The sequence below is a fragment of the Nicotiana tabacum genome, chromosome 22, assembly GCF_000715075.1.
Source record: "Nicotiana tabacum cultivar K326 chromosome 22, ASM71507v2, whole genome shotgun sequence".
In the NCBI taxonomy this organism is placed as follows: Eukaryota; Viridiplantae; Streptophyta; class Magnoliopsida; order Solanales; family Solanaceae; genus Nicotiana; species Nicotiana tabacum.
Genome location: NC_134101.1, coordinates 15,431,135 through 15,451,158, shown reverse-complemented (window position 1 = coordinate 15,451,158; position 20,024 = coordinate 15,431,135). Strand labels below are relative to the sequence as shown.

The 20,024-nt window shown below is 34.5% G+C and overlaps 1 protein-coding gene across 1 annotated transcript; it reads left to right on the top strand.

Annotated features, from left to right (window-relative positions):
* Positions 1–822: 822 nt before the first annotated feature.
* LOC107788691 (putative alpha-mannosidase At5g13980) lies at positions 823–11,731 on the top strand. Its single transcript, XM_016610396.2, has 30 exons — positions 823–1,347; positions 1,609–1,692; positions 1,813–1,901; positions 2,087–2,261; positions 2,447–2,566; positions 2,724–2,807; positions 2,891–2,962; positions 3,406–3,519; positions 4,048–4,148; positions 4,231–4,324; positions 4,418–4,585; positions 4,683–4,772; positions 5,713–5,778; positions 5,928–5,984; positions 6,837–7,056; positions 7,239–7,378; positions 7,619–7,696; positions 7,782–7,841; positions 7,912–7,983; positions 8,367–8,414; positions 8,538–8,657; positions 8,734–8,799; positions 9,275–9,387; positions 9,523–9,607; positions 10,336–10,446; positions 10,522–10,617; positions 10,728–10,775; positions 11,030–11,098; positions 11,200–11,414; positions 11,521–11,731. The coding sequence occupies exons 1-30, from the start codon at positions 1,138–1,140 to the stop codon at positions 11,543–11,545; spliced, it is 3,090 nt and encodes a 1,029-aa protein (XP_016465882.1). The 5' UTR covers positions 823–1,137; the 3' UTR covers positions 11,546–11,731.
* The last annotated feature ends 8,293 nt before the right edge of the window (positions 11,732–20,024 follow it).

The window sequence follows — 20,024 nt, the reverse complement described above, 5'->3', positions numbered from 1 at the left end:
AAAGGTAAAATTTACACATCAAAGAACAATAACTAAGGAATTTCAACAGTAAAACACTATGAAAAATCATATATGGCATTTTGAACTCATTCATATAGAGTTTCAATTTTTTTTTCATATTTGAAATTACATCCATTATTTATGTGATAATGACTAATAATCAGTTGAGAAGAAGATTATCACGGTGTAGTGCTCTTGGCAACGTCGATGGAGGTTTATATTGGTATTTACATGATTGTGGATCTTTAAAATGGGAAGAAAAGATTATTGGATGGTCAAACAAAACTGGGGATGGGTAGACTAGTAATTAGTTTTAGTTAGAAAGATATATATCATAATATATTTAACATTGGGTAAAGACGGGTAAATACTTTAATTTTAATAGGTAGCTTATGTAGTTTCCTCTATATTAATTACTTCATTACTTGTTACTTTAAAAAATCAAGAAGGCATTTTTTTTTCAACGCCATATTTGCCAGTCCAAGAAAATATATAATCATTAATTACTTATTTAAGAAAGAAATAAGAAGAATTAATGTTATGAATAACTCTTATAATGGATGTGTCAGAATTTTTACCAAATAAAAAAGGACCCGATAGAATAAATAAATGCTTTATTTTTTACGAGATAAAGGAGTACTCTTAAATAAAGCAGAGATCTTTCACCAAAAATCAGGTACCTTGTGTTTAACAATTTTGAAATCACATCAATTTTAAAAGAAGAAAGATATCTACATTTACCAGCTCCAATGGCATCCAGCACGAAAGACCTAGCCTTTTCTCTTTGTCCCATAAAAATTGCAAAAAGAGAAATAAAGTTTAAAGGAAAAAAGAACTTAATGTCAAATACGACGTAGTACTAGAATGGATAAACACTGAAACTGAATGAGTTGGTCCTTCACTATCCATTATTAACACTTAGCTTTGTCCGTACCCAAGTCAATCCTAAGCAAAGAAACATCATCATATGCAAATCCACAATCATTAGCAAAAAAAACATGACTTCCTGAAGAATTTACAAAATCTTGAAAACTACCCTTTATTTTATTTTTCCAATTAATCTTAGCACAATTTGGTTTGCAGACAAATTTAGGCTATTTATAAAGACTTGGGCGTTTTGTTCTCAGCAGCTGTGAAATGAAAAATATGGCAAAGTTTGAAGCTTGGTTCTTGATTTTAATGGTTTGTGGGTTGTGGGCAGTGGAAGCGAAGTATATGGTTTACAATACATCACAGGACATTGTTCCAGGGAAACTTAATGTTCATTTAGTTCCTCATACTCATGATGATGTTGGCTGGTTGAAAACTGTCGATCAGTACTATGTTGGTTCCAACAATTCAATTCAGGTACCTCTTTTTTCATACTAGTGATATATAATATTTTTATATGCTGATAAAGTTTACATTATTATCATGTTATTTAAATGCCAATTATTGGTTACCTCAATAGGCGGTGTGAGTTAGTAAGTTGAGAATATGGTAAGTAACTGATAAATTGCACTGATAGTGTAAAAATGTATCATTTTCAATGGATACAATCAACAGTTTGAGTGCGCGTTGGTTTTAAGATTATTATGGTTATAAGAGTTTTGAGTTATAATATTGCAGGGAGCTTGTGTTGAGAATGTGTTGGATTCATTGATTCCAGCATTATTGGCTGATAAAAACCGGAAGTTCATTTATGTCGAACAGGCAAGCCCTGACTATCACCTTCTTCTCAATGTGTGTGTGTGTGTGTGTGTGTGTGTGTGTGTTTGTATCTGGGACATACTGATGATACTGTTTTTTTTACTCCTTGGGATCGGAATGTAGGCTTTTTTCCAGCGTTGGTGGAGGAACCAGAGCCCTGGAATGCAGAGCACAGTCAGACAGCTTGTCAACTCGGGTCAACTTGAGTTCATGTATATAATAACAAAAGCTAAAGCACATATTTTAAAGCAAACATCAACCAGATATATCATATTACAATGGATTAAAGCTGCTTAGTGCTCCAGATGATCTTGATGTCTTGTGTGAAAAGTCGGTAGATTATTTTTTCTGTATTGGAGTGCATCTACATATCATAGTCTTTTTATTATTTATGCAGAAATGGGGGTTGGTGCATGCATGATGAGGCAGCGACACATTACATTGACATGATAGATCAGACAACTCTAGGGCACAAATACATCAAAGAACAGTTCAATGTTACTCCTAGAATTGGCTGGCAAATTGACCCTTTTGGACATTCCGCTGTTCAGGCATACCTTCTGGGAACTGAGGTGCCAATCTGCATTACTGTTTTCCATTGAAAGCTTGATTAGTTGTAACTTTTCCTGCTTGGTTCATTGAAAATGAGCTGGCCTTTGAAGTATAAGAAATCATCCAACATTCTGCCGAGAAGGTGTAACTAAAATCCAATCACAGTTAAACAATTATGTTGATCTCGTGTTTTTTACTGATTTAGGTTGGATTCGACTCTCTTTTCTTTGGACGCATAGACTACCAAGACAGAGCGAAGAGGAAAATTGAGAAGAGCCTTGAGGTCATCTGGCGTGGTTCTAAAAGCCTTGGTTCATCCACACAAGTATGGTTTCTTTTTCCAATTTGTCTATAAGAGTGGTGATATATGTTTATAGTTATTCCCTCATTTTTATGTCTTGCACGCTAAATTTTGTTTTGCTAATCAGTGTTACCTTTTGTTTTGCCTTTCCGATAAAGATGTTACCTTTATTTCCTATCAGATATTTGCTGGTGCATTCCCTGAGAATTATGAACCTCCCAGCAGATTTTACTTTGAAGTCAATGATGATTCGCCCCCTGTTCAGGTAAATTTGAAGGAGCAAGGCAGTAGGCTTTTAAACTTTTGCATGAGGACATGCAACATGATGAGTTTCTTTATTTACTGAAGGATGATGTCAACCTGTTTGACTACAATGTCCAAGAGCGGGTTAATGATTTTGTTGCTGCTGCTTTGTCACAAGTAAGTTCCACTCTCAGCTCACGTGAGTGTCAAATTGCTTTTAGTGAACAGTCTGCTTTTATCTTTTGTGATAATAACCAAGTTGAGGGTAGGAATGGGAATTGAAGTTAAAGACTGGGAGATGTTAAACATGCCATACTGTTGTTTTTGTATGTGATGACATGCTTAATGCATCTTATGGTATTTCAGACCCACCATAAATACAAGCCACATTGCTTCTTGACTTGTAATCGGCTGTTTTGAGTCTATTATCTTTTTATTATTTTTCGTTGCACTGTACATGGAATATGTGTCAGACTTCCTATCTCAATAAAGATTTGTCAAATGAAAAAGTTCATAGTAAAGACTTAAGGAGATTGCAATATTACTGTTGATGCCAACCTCGTTTCTAGACTCTCTCGAAGGAGATCCCACACACTTATATTTTTCTTGTTTCCTTGCAGGCTAATATTACTCGCACAAATCATATAATGTGGACCATGGGAACTGATTTCAAGTACCAATATGCTCATACATGGTTCCGGAATATGGACAAGCTCATTCACTACGTGAACCAAGTTAGTTTTCCACTGTCATTGCTGTAATTCAGAATTCAAAAAATCACATACAACTATGTACGCTGTATTTTCCTACCATTTTGGTTGAACATCCTAGAACTATTGTGTTGGGTGTGCGACCAAAGTCCCACATTGGTAGCTGAAAAGATTGGGAAGTTGCTTATAAGGTGTAGGGTTACTCTTAATGGTGCGAGACCTTTTGGAAAAAACTGTTCGGGCTTGGCCCAAAGCGGACAGTATCACACCATGTTAGAATATGTTTGGGCTGGTTTAGCCCAACATATTGTTTCTTTAAGGATTGAGATTCAAGAATTGGCATGTTTGTTAGCAAAACACGAAGACACTATCAGTAGGGGAACATGGCATTTCTTGTATATGCATATCTCATAGGACTGAAATCAGTAAGATAGCCTGAAAAAGAAAGGCATACATTTCTGGTGATGCTAGGTTTATGAGATAATTTTTTTATATATAAGTACTATATCTCTTAACTGTTCGGTCAAACTGACAACTAGCACATGCTCACAGGATGGTCGTGTCAATGCCTTATATTCTACCCCTTCAATTTATACTGATGCGAAACATGCTTTGGATAAGTCATGGCCTCTCAAGACGGATGACTATTTTCCGTGAGTGTCTTTTTATATAAGCATTGTACTTATTGTCATTTTAATCTCAGTATTTGGGCGCTTGATGCGTATTTTTTATCAGGTATGCAGACCGTATTAATGCTTATTGGACTGGATACTTTACAAGTAGGCCTGCTCTGAAACTTTATGTTAGAATGATGAGTGGATATTTTTTGGTAGGCCATTCTGCTTATTCCTTGAAATTAAGATGCTGCACCATCTGAAGAATTTTGAATATGTAATTCTTACTTGGTTCTGCTGTGTAATAGGCAGCACGGCAATTGGAATTCTTTAAAGGAAGAAGTGAGACAGGACCAACAACTGATTTGTTGGCTGATGCCCTAGCAATTGCTCAACATCATGATGCTGTCAGTGGCACTTCAAAGCAACATGTTGCTGATGATTATGCAAAACGACTATTCATAGGTTATAAGCAGGTGAGGTTGCTCCAAACTACTAAGAAAACCTTGTGCTTGCTATGTATTCCTTCAAATTCTATTTCAAATGATTAAAATTGCCCAAAACTACTCGCAGGCTGAGGAATTAGTGTCTAATTCACTTGCTTGTATGGTGGAGTCAGCTTCAGCATCTGGATGCAAGAATCCTAGCATAAACTTCAAGCAGGCAAACATTTGGAGCCCTTTCTTTAGTATAGGCTTGCTTGATTCTTCATAGTGCATGTCTTTATAGGATTTTCTGCAATGCCCTCTGTCCCATTTTCGTTACTCTCCATTTTAATCTGTTCAAGAAGTTAACCACTTCCCTAAAAGGGCAAAAGTTTCTCCTGACGTATCAAACTAATATAAACGAATACTAATTTATATTACCTCAAATTTGATTTGACATCTATAAAACCAAATTTTATCTTCTTCTTTTTCCCCCCTGAAAGTAGTAATTTTAAAAATCTTCTAATATTCTCAATATAGTAATTTGTCAAAACATTTTACCCGTAATCTCCATTCAGGTTAAAGTCGGTAAATGGAAATGGATGGGGAGTACTCTTTCGGTTTTTTCAGTTGTTTGAGCTTCCACAAATTCGACTATTTAAAATATTTGGCCAATATTCAAGAGACATATACCTAATTATATATGTATGAATGTTACTGTAGCAGTGAATAAGCTTGTCTGAAAGTCATTTTCCAGTAGGATATGCGTTGCTACATAAACATATGGTGCTTTCTGTTTTTTACTTCCTGGGCATTGAGTGCACCTAGTAAAACAATTTTTCCTTTACATCAACAATAAATAGGAGATCTAACTAGTCAAAATCTATTCTATGTTGCCTTTTACCTCGGGGTTGGCTAAGGGTTTTACTAGTCAAATTCATGAAAAATATAATGAAGCTATACCCACATGTTTTCCCCCTAGTAATCCTATCCAACTACAGTTGAATACATTATCGCATCTGATGTTGGAATTCATTCATGTACATGCAAGTTGGTGTCCTGGATTGGCTCCGAGATACTATGCATATGCTGCAGAACTGATACTAAAGCAAGCAGTTTTGGTGTTTTAATATTTATTATATCATAATTAACTCTTTTTGTTGCTTCTATTCTTCCAGTGCCCACTGCTGAATATAAGTTATTGCCCCCCATCAGAAGCTGATCTTGCTCCTGGCAAAAAATTAGTGAGTAGTTGATTTCCTATAGCTTTTCATACTTTCGAGTTTTGAAAATTTTCACATAAATTTCTGTGTGGTGGGAAGTGAGGAACACTACCTAAAGCCCTACATTAGTAAAGGGCAGTTTTTCAAATCATCAATTTTCACTTATGTAGGTGGTTGTCGTGTACAATGCTCTTGGGTGGAAAAGAACAGATGTTATCAGAATCCCTGTGAGTAATTTGATCTTTTTCTTTCCCAGGTTATGCATTTTAAACAATTTATCTGCTGCTTTGATTCTCAGTCTTTCTGCACAAAAATATATCCTCTCATTTAACTATTGAGCAGCAGCAGTAGGTATATGGCAGTATTTAAGAGTTCTTTAGATCGCAATCGTTCACCATGCACTCTCAACTCATGCACAAAAGCATATACTTAATCAGCGTCAGTTTACCCATCTGACCAAATGATGCAACAAGTATATATATATATGTTAAGTATCAGGGTTATCAATACATATGTGGAAAATGGCATCAGTTTGTGGCATAGACTCATCAATCTCCTAGAATGATGTTTAGTAACATGTTGACTGAGATGAAATTAGCCCCAAAAAAGGTGTCGGAGTTGAGACTAGTGTAAACTTGGGGATTAATCTTTTAAAGGGGCCAAAGCAAAACTCCAAAGGGGCTTATTTGTAGATTCTTATGAAGTCATGTTGTACCAAAAGAGTAGATTTTTTTAAAAATGAATGGTGAAAATCTTAGAAGAATAATCAGGCTAAGCCCTTCCCAGCACTTCATTTCTCCTGGTTTCTTGCTTCAGTGATATGAAATTTTTCTTGTTTTTCCAAATGAAAAGAAGAATTTATAAGAAAAATATATTTGAAGTACAAGTAGTAAACTAGAAAGAAAAAATTGATACAACTATTTAGGCACAGAATTACCCTCTCCTCTTTTTGGGTGCAGGTGTGTATAGATGATAGTCCTAGTTATTTGCCACTTTTGGCAACATTTATGCATACAATGGATAACTTATCATTTATCACTGACATCTCTGCTCATCCTTTACCTAAACTATTGGACCAGGTTGTCAATGAAAATGTCATCGTTCAGGATTCCACTGGAAAAGAAATTGAATCACAGCTTATGCCAATAGTCAAAGCTTCAATAGCAATAAGGAACTATTATGCTACAGCATATGCTGGTGAATCCCCTACTTCAAGCCCCAAATATTGGCTTGCGTTTAGAGCTACCGTTCCACCTTTGGGCTTTAACTCCTATGTTGTAACAAGTGGTAAACGAGCAGGTTAGACATCTGATTGGTGTATCATGAAAGTTAAAATGCAAGCTGGTGTCTTAATAGCTTCCAGTTCTTCAGCATCTGATTGGCATATCACAAAAATTACATGCAAACGGATGATTGTAATTGTCTCCAATTGTTCAGAGGCTTGACAAATAAATCTCTTCTTGTACACATTACACATGCAGTCGCTGCTTCAATACCGCAGACGTTCCACAGAACTGATGGAAGTCAAAGTGATGCTGTAGAAGTGGGGCCGGGGAACTTGAAAGTGTTATATTCTGCAAATGGAGGGAAGTTCACTCAATATTTTAACCAGAGAAACCAGGTAATTCAGTTCGCCAACCACTATATGCTTGTCCTATTTCAAATGGCCGTTATCTGTTTGTTTTAAACTTCTTCCGTTTCTCTATAATAACCAGCAATGTAGATCTGGACATTCACACGATAAAACTTTTGATGTCAGTAGAATTATATAGCTTTGTTAGCTGCGGGCTTCTGGCTTCTAGTTGTGAGCAGCTGATTGGAATATCTATATTTCACTTATTTTTTTATATTGTGAATGAAGGTTAGAAGCTCTCTGGAGCAATCATTCAGTTATTATTCCGCAGATGATGGAAGCAAGGATGCTTGGAAAGACCTTCAGGTTGTAGAATCTGATGATTCAGTACTGTTCTTATTTTCTCATTTGACGCGCACATATACTAAAACGTTTATTCTGAATTTTCAAGGCTTCTGGAGCATATGTATTTCGCCCAAATGGTTCATTCCCCATCAACTCTGAAAAAAAGGTAAGCAGGGCCCTTTAAAGCATCGAATGCGCAATATAAAATTAACTAAAAGCTGTTTATGCTTGATCAGGTTCCAGTTACCATTCTACAAGGTCCACTGCTTGATGAAGTTCATCAAAATATTAGTTCATGGATATATCAGGTTATTACATTAATTAATATCGAAGAATTTTTACAAACTTATCACTATATTGTTCTCTGTGTCCTATTCACAGCAAAATTACAATGTAAGAACAACGACGACCAGTGATGCATTGAGCCCTTTAAAAGTATACATGAAGTAACTATATTATACGAATGGTAGAAACTAATACAAATGTATTCTGGATGCGATCCCATTGAATGTCTAGGAGCATTGGGTGACAATATTTCCTATCTCTATCTGTGCCCGTCTCTGGATATTCTACTTGGAAAATATGAAATTTATCTGGTCAAGTGAACAATATATATATTTTCATGATAGTCAAACCATTTGAGAACAACTTAATCATGTTGCTCACACAGATTTAACATGTAAATGAGCAGATCACTAGAGTGTACAAGGAAAAGGAGCACGTTGAAGTTGAGTTCACTGTAAGTTAAATCTTATTTTTGCTTCACCTGCATCATCTCTGTTACTGGTCGGGATAAGATATCTAAAATTCTTGGAATTGCAAAGCTTTCAAAGCTCCAGTGATTAAGCATTCCTGAATTCAGGTTGGCCCCATACCTATTGACAATGGAATTGGGAAAGAGCTGGTGACTCATATTCAAACTGACATCAAAAGCAACAAAACATTTTATACTGATTCTAATGGACGTGATTTCCTCAAAAGGGTGAGTTGAATTTTCTCCCTCTAGCATAATAGTCGTCACTAGAAAATGACATTTTTGCTTCCATTTATATCTGCAGATTCGAGATTATAGAGCTGATTGGGATCTTCAAGTGAACCAGCCTGCTGCTGGAAATTATTATCCTGTATGTTAGTAGACTTCAAAATTTTCTAAATGTTCTTTTCCTTGAAAAATTGATCTATGATTGCATTTGTTTATGATATTAAAGTATCATGTCAAAATTTGAATCTACTATTTGTTTAATCCAGATAATGAGCTAAACTTGCCTCTGGAAAATTTTAAAAAATATTTGTGGCAAACCATTTCGAAATCTGAAGTAGTGCAGAAGTTCCTCTTTCTTTGGTTGAAGGTGGGGCCGGGGTGCGTATTCATTTGACTTTCCATATGTTCTACTTTGTCCTTGTTCCACAATGCTGCTTGGGAATTTTGCACCTCCTAATTTTGTGAACTTCTTATATGTACATGTATTTCTTTATTTTGCAAAAAAGTTCTTTCAGAGAACTCAAATCTTTATTGTAAAGCAGCCTGTTTATCGGATAAACTGTGCTAGAATACCTACTGGTGATGTTAATTATGTTATTTTGGGTTATCTCTTACAGATCAATCTTGGAATGTTCCTGAAAGACAACAGCAACGAGTTCTCAGTTTTAGTTGATAGATCTGTAGGTGGATCCAGCCTTGTTGATGGTCAATTGGAGCTAATGCTTCACCGGTTTGCTCTATTCATTTTTTCGACCTTTGTTTATCTCTTCTTCTCTTTGCATCTTTCTTCTGTTAACTCGTCAGTATTTGAAGTTACCAATAGCAGAATCTCAATGTAAATTATTTGTCCATTCCTTCTTTATAGGAGGTTACTCCATGATGATGGAAGAGGTGTTGCTGAAGCACTGAATGAAACCGTTTGTGCTCTTGGAAAATGCATGGGCTTGACTGTGAGCACTGTCTACCATCACAATATACTCCAGTTTGCTTGTGGCTTTAATTTGCTTTAGTTATTATACGGTGCATGCAATTTTCTGCGCATGAAGTTTAAGAGATTGAGGATTGATATTAACTCAATTTGCTTTAGTTATTATACGGTGCATGCAATTTTCTGCGCATGAAGTTTAAGAGATTGAGGATTGATGTAAACTTTTGTATGTTAGCATAAGTAGCTAATAAACTTTCAAAGACGTCTTCAAAATATCTACTAAATTTCTAGTTTCTCCGTATGAGAGTAAAGGAAAATGCAATAACTCTCCTGGAATATTGTAGATTTCAATTTGGCTTCATATATGTTATTGCTTTGATTTTATACTCTCAAATATGTGTGTGTCTATATATATATATATATATATAATTTTAGCTTCATTTTCTGATACAATACCATTACCATATTGTTTGCTAATTTCTATCCGTTTTTTATACGTGGCTACTCATTTTAAGTTGTTTTACTTTTTTCCTAAAAAGTAAGTTTGTTTTATGACGTGGGTCGGTAGCCCCGACTTTTATCTTCTTTTTTGTCTTTTGGAGCATGGGTAGGTAGTAATTCGAATGCTCCCCATCCTATGTTTCCCCATAAGTTCGTTCTCTGAAACCCTTTTGTAATTAATGTTTAGTTTTATGTATGTTAAATCAAATTTGCAGCTGACTCATTAAGCATGTTAACATATTTCCCCAGGTCCAAGGCAAGTACTATATCAGGGTTGATCCTGTTGGGGAGGGAGCTAAGTGGCGGAGGTCATTTGGGCAGGAGATATATTCTCCATTGCTTTTAGCTTTTAGTGAGCAGGTTATGGAAAGTCCAGTATTTTGTCGTTGCCAATGAGCTTCCTCTGTAATCTCATTTGATGTTTCATAATTACAGGATGGGGATAAATTTACAAAATTACAAGTTCCAACCTTTACAGGGATAGATCCATCTTACAGTCTGCCTGATAATGTTGCAATAATCACCCTTCAGGTAGTTAACGGCAATCTGAAGTGTTATTTAGTGCTACCTTGGAAGCAATTTCTGTGTGTAGCACTCTTATTTGTTATCTACCAATTTATCTTTTTCTTTGGTAAATGTAGGAGCTTCAAGATCACACAGTCCTCCTCAGATTGGCTCATTTATACGAGGTTCATGGATTTCTTCTTGTGACGATATAGAAACCTCTTCCTCTTCCCCTTCCCCCCAAAAACAACCCCCCCCCCCCCCACACACACACACACACACAGAGACTTTACGTGCCTAAGTTTGGGATTCTTCCCCATTCATTTCTTGGGCAATTGACATTCGCTGTTACAAAATTGTAGTTTGATTTTTCTCTGTCTTAATAGCTCCAAGTCCAAGCTTCCAATCCGAATCTTAAACTATTACTATGTTTTACTAGGTTGATGAAGATAAGGATCTATCCACCACTGCAAGTGTAGAATTGAAAAGATTGTTCCCAAAGAAAAAGGTAAAACAGTAGGCATGCCTCCACAGCCTAGCTCTTGGCTGTAATTAGGAAAACAAGTTTCAATTGATTCTACTAATATTCCTTAAAACAATTTGTTCCAGATAAACAAGATTAAAGAGATGAGTTTATCTGCCAACCAAGGAAGAGAGGAAATGGAGAAGAAAAGATTAAAGTGGAAAGCAGAGGCTCCTAATGATTCGCCAGTCGTGCCAAGAGGGAAGCCCGTTGATCCTACAAAGCTGGTGGTAGAGCTTGCCCCAATGGAAATCCGTACCTTTGTTATCGATCTCAGCCAGAGTTTGTCAGCTTCAGAAGTGTAAGAATCTTGAGCTGTTTGATTGTTCCCTATGTGAAACATTTGTATTAAATGGCTTTATTGTTTCAATTTCATCATAATCTGATTTTGTTTGCATTGTTTGCAGTTGGAAATCACATATGTCACTATAATAGCAGTCCGCTACAACAGTCAATAGAAAAGGCAAGACACCAAAAGGGTGTGAACCAACTTTGAAACCTATTTGCCTATGTTGATCCTTGAGGATGCAGCATTGAGTCTCGTCATAAGATGTGTTTTCCTTTTGTAATGGAATAAAAAACTCTTTGGCAGAATAATAAAAATAGTGTTGAAGAGAACGATTTCATGTCTTAGCATGCCAAATTTTATTGGAAAAATGACGTTGTATAGTCGCTATAAAAATAATAACCGAAAAAATGTATAAAATTTGTATATTTTTTGTATATATATACATTCTATATGTTATATACAAAAATTATACAATTTTTATATACTTTTTCGGCTACCAGATATAAATAGTTTCTGGCGCGAGCCCAAATTGATAATACCCCAATTTTATTGGTGCGATCCACCCTTGGTATGTTGGCCTGGTGAAGAAAAATGCAAAAAGCACTTGAGCATGTTAATTCGTAGAGCTATATTTATTATCTACATGTTAATAACGTTCCAAAAACTACAATTTTAGTCAATATAGACTATAGTTGGTGAAAATTGTGGGAGCCCAGGATTCAAATTCTATTCCGGCTATTCCTTTCCGACGCCACAGGATATAGAAATCAGCACCAATGCGACCTTCCTTCAGCTGGCTCGTTAGGATGTAAATAAAATAGTGGATTAAAACAAAATAAAAAAAATGCTCCGAAAACTTCACTGCTTTTGGAGTATGAGTGTCAAAGTACTAAATTTTTTGTGTGAAATAAAGATTTTTCAATTTTTCTTAAAATAAAATATACATATTTGATAATTATATTAAAGTACAACTATAAATCATGGAGTAATAGTTAAAAACGATCTGCATAAAAAACATTAGAGAAAATGTAATAAATATCTAATAAGTATATAATGCTCCAGTAATTATCATGGAATCATTGTACTAATCATGCAATAAATTTGTTGGTAGTAGTTTATTATATAACTTCAAAATTCGAATTCAAATATTACTTCTGTGAGTAGTGAATTAGTGATACGTGATTAATTACGTAAACTCGTGCAAACATTTTGGCAATGAGAATATGTGACATAATTGCAGAAAAATATCTGTATGAGAACAAATAGAGACCGAACTTTTAGGTGGCAGTCAGTATATGTGATTGTCTTGTCTTAGGGAAAAAAAGGAATATGGGAAATATTTGGTTCGAATAAGAACAAAAGGTGCTTGACTTGCTTTGATATTGTGTGAAGTGAATGTGAATGGAACAAATGATCCAATAACTTTTATGAACAGAGTTATTCGGTATTTATGTTGGTGGAACTTGGAAGTAACAAATATATAGTGATTTAATACCGTCAAATTTACTGCTAATTTTTTAACTATCAAAATTTCAGCATCAAATTCCCGAAGAAGATTAATTTATTTCAAATTATAAGAAAGCAGGGGAAATCAGCTTGAGTGAAAACGACGGGTAAATCTAGCTCAATAGGTAAATTTAATACGTTAAAATTGTTTTACAAAAATAGATAGCTACTTTGAGAGTTAATATAAACTAGAATCGAATTAAATGTGAGTTCCTATATCCATGATTCAACAATTTAAATCTAAACTGCTTACTGAAAATATTACTATTAATTATTATTTTTGTACTAAAATATTTTATACAAAGTAAATTCGTCTAAAATAAGAGTTGATGATGTAGTTATTAAGCATACTCATATCACCACCCAACCTATTTTATCTATATATTAAAAGAAGAAAACATAGTTAGGCATTTGGAAAATTAAAAGGAGCCAAGAATCTCGTGAGGCATATAAATTTTACCGCACCCAATTCTCAATTATAGACTTAAATTCTGATGGGTCCCCAAAAATCTATTTGAGTCCAGCTACGCTCATTTATCACCTTTTTATTCTCTGGATTTGGTTGCTCAACTGTTTCACTCTCTCAACTTACACTTGTCCACTTTCACTTCCTCACCACTTTTTTATTTTGTCACCTTTGGTTTTAGGGCAAAAACGAGAATTCGGTGTACAAAACATTCCGCATTTATATTTGAAGTAGATAGCGTGCCCTATTTCTACACTCTTTCTATGTGTGTGTTTTTGTCATAAATTAAATTTACTCTTAACATTATGAGATTTGGAAGGTATCGATAAGGATTTCGAATAGAACAATATCGACTCATACAGAAGATTGGTACATAGATCGAGTAAAAAATGACCTAATATTTAAAGGATGATTAGGATTATAATTCATTTAATATTTAAATCAAACGACAAATAAAATTAGTACACAAACTACAAAACTACATGTTTCCAAATGAAATGTGACTTTTGGGTAAGTTTTTAAAGAAATAGTTCAATTGGCCTTTTGGTTTTTCATTTTAATGGACTATACCTTATTGTGGAGGGAATTGACTTATAACCAAAACTTATGAATTCTTCAAAACAAAATTCAAACAACCATACATATAATAGGGAAGAGAGTGAAATTTGAGGGGCAATTAATAAGAGCTGCATTTCAGAATTCAGAAATTCCTGCTATTTATAATTTATGTAGAAGGATCATAGAGTAGCAGTCTTTACAATTTCTTCCCTTTCCTCGTGAATTGCGATATTTTTCAATTAATTGTTGTTTCTTGTCCTATAAATTATTCGATTTCCATGACGGATAGGTAAGTACTTCCCTCCGTTCACTTTTACTTGTTTAGTATTCTAAAAATAAATTTTTACTTTTACTTGTCACTTTTAATATATCAAGAGAAACAATTTTCTTTTTCCTGTTATACCCACAACATTAACTACTCATTTCAAATCATTTTCTCAAAACCATTAAAAATATGCATCAATTAATATGAGTATCACGGTAAATTATATACTTCATTTATTATTTCTTAAGAGGCATGATAAGTCAAAACGTGACAAGTAAAAGTAAACGGAGGAAATAATAAATTAAAAAAAAGACCCCTTAAATATAGTATGAAAAATTCTATCCGCATTTTTAAACACCAAACTAATAAATGCAAAATATTTATCTTGATATCAACGGTTGGACGGAATATTTTTAAAGTTTAATCGTCTTAGAATCAACATCGAACTGCTAGGCCTAAAGTTGAAATTGCTGATCTAAAGTTTCAAGATTCAGACCTTCAAATCCAAATTTATGATTTGGCAAAGCCTAACTTCAGACTCTGCAGTTTTGGCACTGTTGCATTGATGCATCGGTTGATATGTTTTAAAAAAAAAAAATATTTAGCTAGTGATTGGACATAGATCTGAATGAAACTTGAAAAAAGAATTTTTGAAGTTGTGTTGAAAAATAATTTTTAAAAATTAAAATTGTATTTGGACATGCATTTTATTTGAAGTTTTGTGAGTGGAAGAAAAACTTTCACCCAAAAACTGTCATAAACTAATTTTTGGGAACTTGAAAATTTTTTGAAGTTTTTTTTCTCAAAACATGATCATATTTCATAAAGAAATAATATTTTCAATTTTTTTTGAAACAATGAAGCCAAAATCTATGGCCAAAGGGAAGCTTAAAATAAGGCGAGAATTTTTTTGACCAAAGTTCTCTCAAGTTTTGAAGTTGTGTTTGTTTGACAGCTTTTGGGGGGAAATAACCTTTCTTTCAAAAGAATTTGAAAAATTAAAGTTTTCGAACAATTTGAAAAACTACTAAAAGGAGAGTAAGCAATATTGGGGAAAGGGAGGACTAAAAAGGAGATTATTTAAAGAAGTTAAGGTGCAGGGTCAAAACTTTACCACATTTACCTTAAACTATATCAATTTATTATTGGTTAAATGATCAAATAATATGAGAATAATTTTAATGAACTGTTTTGTTTTTTTATTTATTAAAAGACCACCATTTTGGTGGGGGTTCGGCAGACCCCTACCTGTAGATTAATAAATCAAAATGAGAAACATACAACAAATGGAACCAAATGCCTATGTTCCTCGGTGAATTAGAAAGAAAGGATTGGACATGCCCAATCCAATATAAGTTAACGCCAAAAAAGGTAGTACTACTATGATTGCAGGAAGTGAGTCTTCCATATACATGTGTTGCTATGAAAACACAACATATATACGATTATCATCCTACTCCATCTAGCAGCAGGTTCTTCATTTTTGATCTCTTGAATCTAAAGGAAGGCATTTGCCTCCTATCCATTTGATATACCCCAACAGTCTCCCTAGGTAGATCTTGGACATTGAGGAAGATGGTAGCAATAGGTAGAATATCCAATGTAGCACCATAGTTTGATAGTGTGTCTACCACTGAATTTCCTTCTCTATAGCAATGTTGGACTTCAATTCGATGACTCTGAATAATCTTTTTCATCTTTAAAATATCATCATGAATCTCCCAAAAAGTTGAAGAAGATCCATTAAGCATATTAACAATCAATAAAGAGTCAATTTCTAGAATTACATTGTGAATCCTATTGAAAGCAATCCCAAAAAGTGCAGCTTGTGTTTCAGTCGTATTGTTAGTGCAGAAGTGAAGAGCCTTGGCATATGCCATGACAAGCTTTCCACTGCTATCCCTAACAATATCTGCAATACCGGCCACTCTTTTCATAACATTACTACTCACATCCGTATTAAGCTTTAGTCTACCTGAAGGAGGAAGTGACCACATCACCTTGAGAGCTTTCATTGGAGGTTTAAAACATTCAAGGAACCTGCAAATTCCAGCCCAGTCGTCTTGCCATTTGATTCCCTTGTAGTAAACTTTAAGAAACATGATTATCAGTGATTGCACTTGATCTAGCAAGCTTTGTACAGAAGCATATGAACCTTCATATTTAGCTGCACACCTTTATTTTCATAACTCCAAACAGATAATTGAAGGAACACATTAGAGAACAAAACTGTGCACCTCATTCAAAGGCTTAATGAACTACCATTTCATCAATGTCTGTTTTAAGTTGCTTGAGATAGTGATACCTACGCTCTGACTGAAATATTTTCATACATATTGAGCTTTACAGCTTGATAAAAAGATGTGAGCAATATAGTCTTCTTGTGCATCTCTACAACAATAGCATTTAGAAGGTCCTTGAATGCCGGATCTTCTTATTACTTCATCAGTTGGTAATCTCCCTCTCAGAAGCCTCATCATGAAGAAGGATACCTTAAAGGGGAGTTTTTTATGCCATATTCTTTGTGAGGACATGGAAGAGATTCCGGTTTGTCTCAACGCATAAAAAGTAGTTTTACAAGAGAATTTATCATCATTGGATGGTTTCCAAATAGGCCTATCTAGTTTGTTATCTCCACCAATTGGGACTTTCTTAGTCTGCTCTAAAAAGTGATTTGGTAGAACTTGTCGAACCTCCTGAAAGTTCCATGTCTCACCATCATAGACCTGTTTTAACTGTATTTTACCTGGCTTGGGTCCTTGAACCACAAAATTAGCTAGTGGTCCCAGTCCAGACCAATCATCCCCCCAAAAAAAGTATTCTGCTGCATTGGGCTTCCAAAAGATAAGGGGTTCCACCACATGTTTAATCTCCATAAGTCTCCTTCATATGTGAGACTGCCCGTGCCTCTACTTCTTAGCCACGGGATGTATCCTTTTACAGTACTTTGCCTCAATATACTCTCTCCACAAAGATTGTTGTGTTCTCAATCCCCACCAATTTTTAGCAGCAAAAGTGAGACAAATGTCATGTATAGATCTAAATCCAGCACCACCTTCTTCTTGTGAGTAGCATAATGACTTCCATGAAAACCAATGGTGCTTTGGTCTGCCTTCAAACTCTCCCCAAAAAAAGTTACTAATCACCTTTTCAATGTGATTGAGTGTGGTCTTAGGAGGGTCTATTGCAACCATGATGTGCATAGAGAGAGAATACAATACTGATTTGACCAAAATAGCTTTTTCTCCAGCAGATATAAGTTTATTGTTCCATCCATGCACTCTATTGGTCACTTTGGTAATCATATTATTGAAGTAACACACTTTATTCCTTCCTACATAAATTGGTTCCCCCAAATATGTCATAGGAAACTATTTATGTTGAAAACCTGTCATCATCTTAATCTCCTCTATGAAATTTTGTGATGCCTTTGGAGCAACCAGAAAAGAAGATTTCTCCTTATTTATGAGTTGTCCAGATGTCTCCTCATAAATCTTCAAGTTGAGCATCATCAATCTAATAGATTCCAAATTTCTAGATGTGAAGAGAATGGTATCATCAGCATATGAGAGGTGTGTTATCATTGGACTATGCTTGTCAACAGTATAAGGCCTGAAATCAGCATTTTCAAGTAACTTATTCATCAATCTTGACAAACGCTCGGCACAAATAACAAACAAAGAGGGACACAGGGGGTCACCCTGTCTAAGCCCTCTAGATGAGTTAAAAAAATCTGACCTAGTTCCGTTTATGTTGATTGAGTACCAGATATTTGATACCAATATCCATATCATATCTATCCACCCCTCCCCGAATCCCATAGCTCTAAGAAAAAGACATAAAAATTCCCATGACACCCTATCATAAGCTTTCGACATATCTAATTTAAAGACCGCAATCCCCCCCCCCCTCCCCCAGATTAGATTTGGAGATATTATGAACAAGCTTCTGAGCTAACATAATATTTTCACTAATAGACCTACCCTTTATAAAACCAAACTGATTAGAAGAGATGAGCTTAGGCAGCAACGGAGAAAGTCTGCTATTTAGAAGCTTAGAAATAATCTTACAAGACACATTTCCTAAACTAATAGGTCTAAGATCAGACATAGTTTTGGGATTATCAATCTTAGGAAGGAGAACAAGACCTGCATGGGTGATAGATTTAGGAATGGAATCCCCAGAGAAAAAATCTCTAATCATCCTAACAAGGTCCCCTTTGATAATACCCCAACATGTTTGGTAGAACTTAGCAGAGAAGCCATCAGGTCCTGGAGATGAATCAACATACATAGAAAAAATCACTTCTTTAATTTCCTCCTCAGTAGGTAAAGCAATCAGGGCCTTGTTATCCGACTCTTCAATCAATTTAGGGATAGTATTGAATAATGTTTGGTTTATATTCTGATCGGCCTTCTTGAAAAGGTTTTGATAGAATTCTGTGGCTTTTGTAGCAATTTCCTCCTCCCCAATTGCCCAAGATCCATCACCTTTTTGAATTCTGTGTAGCAGAAGTTTCCTCCTCCTCCTATTGACAGAGGAATGAAAAAACTTGGTGTTGAAACCCTCGGCAGCCCATCTCAAACCAGATTTTTGCCTACAGAAAGACTCCTTTAACTTCAAGTGTCTAATCATCTCAGCATTCTTCTTGTTTAGTTTTTCCCTATCTTGAATGGTATAAACACATACTTCTATGCATTTATTTTTTTTGTTATACTCCCTCCGTTCACTTTTACTTGGCATGTATACTAAAAATAAATTTTTATTTTTACTTGTCACTTTACGCATATCAAGAGAATGACCAAACAAAAAATTATGTTATACCCACAGTATTTATTACTCATTTCAAATCATTTTCTCAAATCCAACAAAATATGCATTAATATGAGTATCATGGTAAATTATACACTTCATTTATTATTTCTTAAGAAGCGTGAAAAGTCAAAATATGCGAAATAAAAGTGAACGGATGGAGTATTTATCAAGTTTTGAGTCCATTTCCACATTGAAGAGATTTGGCAGTTTGTTAATGATTAGTTTGTGTACTGATCAATGATCACAGATTACAAGAAAACAGAAAAAACAGGAAAATCTCTTTTACATAATCGCTGTGCTGATTCCATCATTAAGACAAAACCACCACCTTAATTTCTAATGTCATGATAATTGTTACTAATAAAATAATAAATTAATCGTGATAAAATTTATACACACTATCAAGTTAAATTGGTCGTAACAAATTTCTTATTTTTGCGTTATGTAATTAACCAAATAAAATAATTTCAACAGCTAAAGATTTCTGATTATATACAAAAAAATTTGTAATAAGATACCTACTCTATTTAAATTTATTTGACATTATTTCTGACTAGTTCGTTTTAAAAAAAACAATACAAGTTGTAGCTTTTATAGCATGTTTAAAATTACAAATGAGAAGTTTTTATAATATATTTAGAAAAATTACAAGTTTCAAAAATATTAATCACACAAATATCAAGATATATAATCTTAAAAACTTTTTTTAAAAAAATTGTTCTAGTCAAATTATGCCAAAACCAATTAAAAACAGCAACCTCTTTTTAATTCTAGGCCACAAATGGCCACAAATCACAAATAGTATTTATTACGGCCTTTGCCAACAAGAATTGTGGTAGAATAGTAAATTCTCTTTCATCTTTAACCACAAATCTCCATTCGAGCTGTGAATATGAATTTATTTTCGTTAAGGAACACGTTAATCCTCAATATGAGATTTTTGAATCTTAATTTAGTAGGTCCCAATACAAAATAAGTGATACTTGGAGAATATATATATATATATATATAT

What these genes read in the sequence shown, in the direction of transcription:
- LOC107788691 (XM_016610396.2), top strand. Translation starts at nt 1,138, where the DNA reads ATGAAAAATATGGCAAAGTTTGAAGCTTGGTTCTTGATTTTAATGGTT. An exon ending in CATACCTTCTGGGAACTGAG is followed by an intron (nt 2,262 to 2,446) that starts GTGCCAATCTGC and finishes TTACTGATTTAG; the next exon opens with GTTGGATTCGACTCTCTTTT. An exon ending in CTGCTGGAAATTATTATCCT is followed by an intron (nt 8,800 to 9,274) that starts GTATGTTAGTAG and finishes TATCTCTTACAG; the next exon opens with ATCAATCTTGGAATGTTCCT.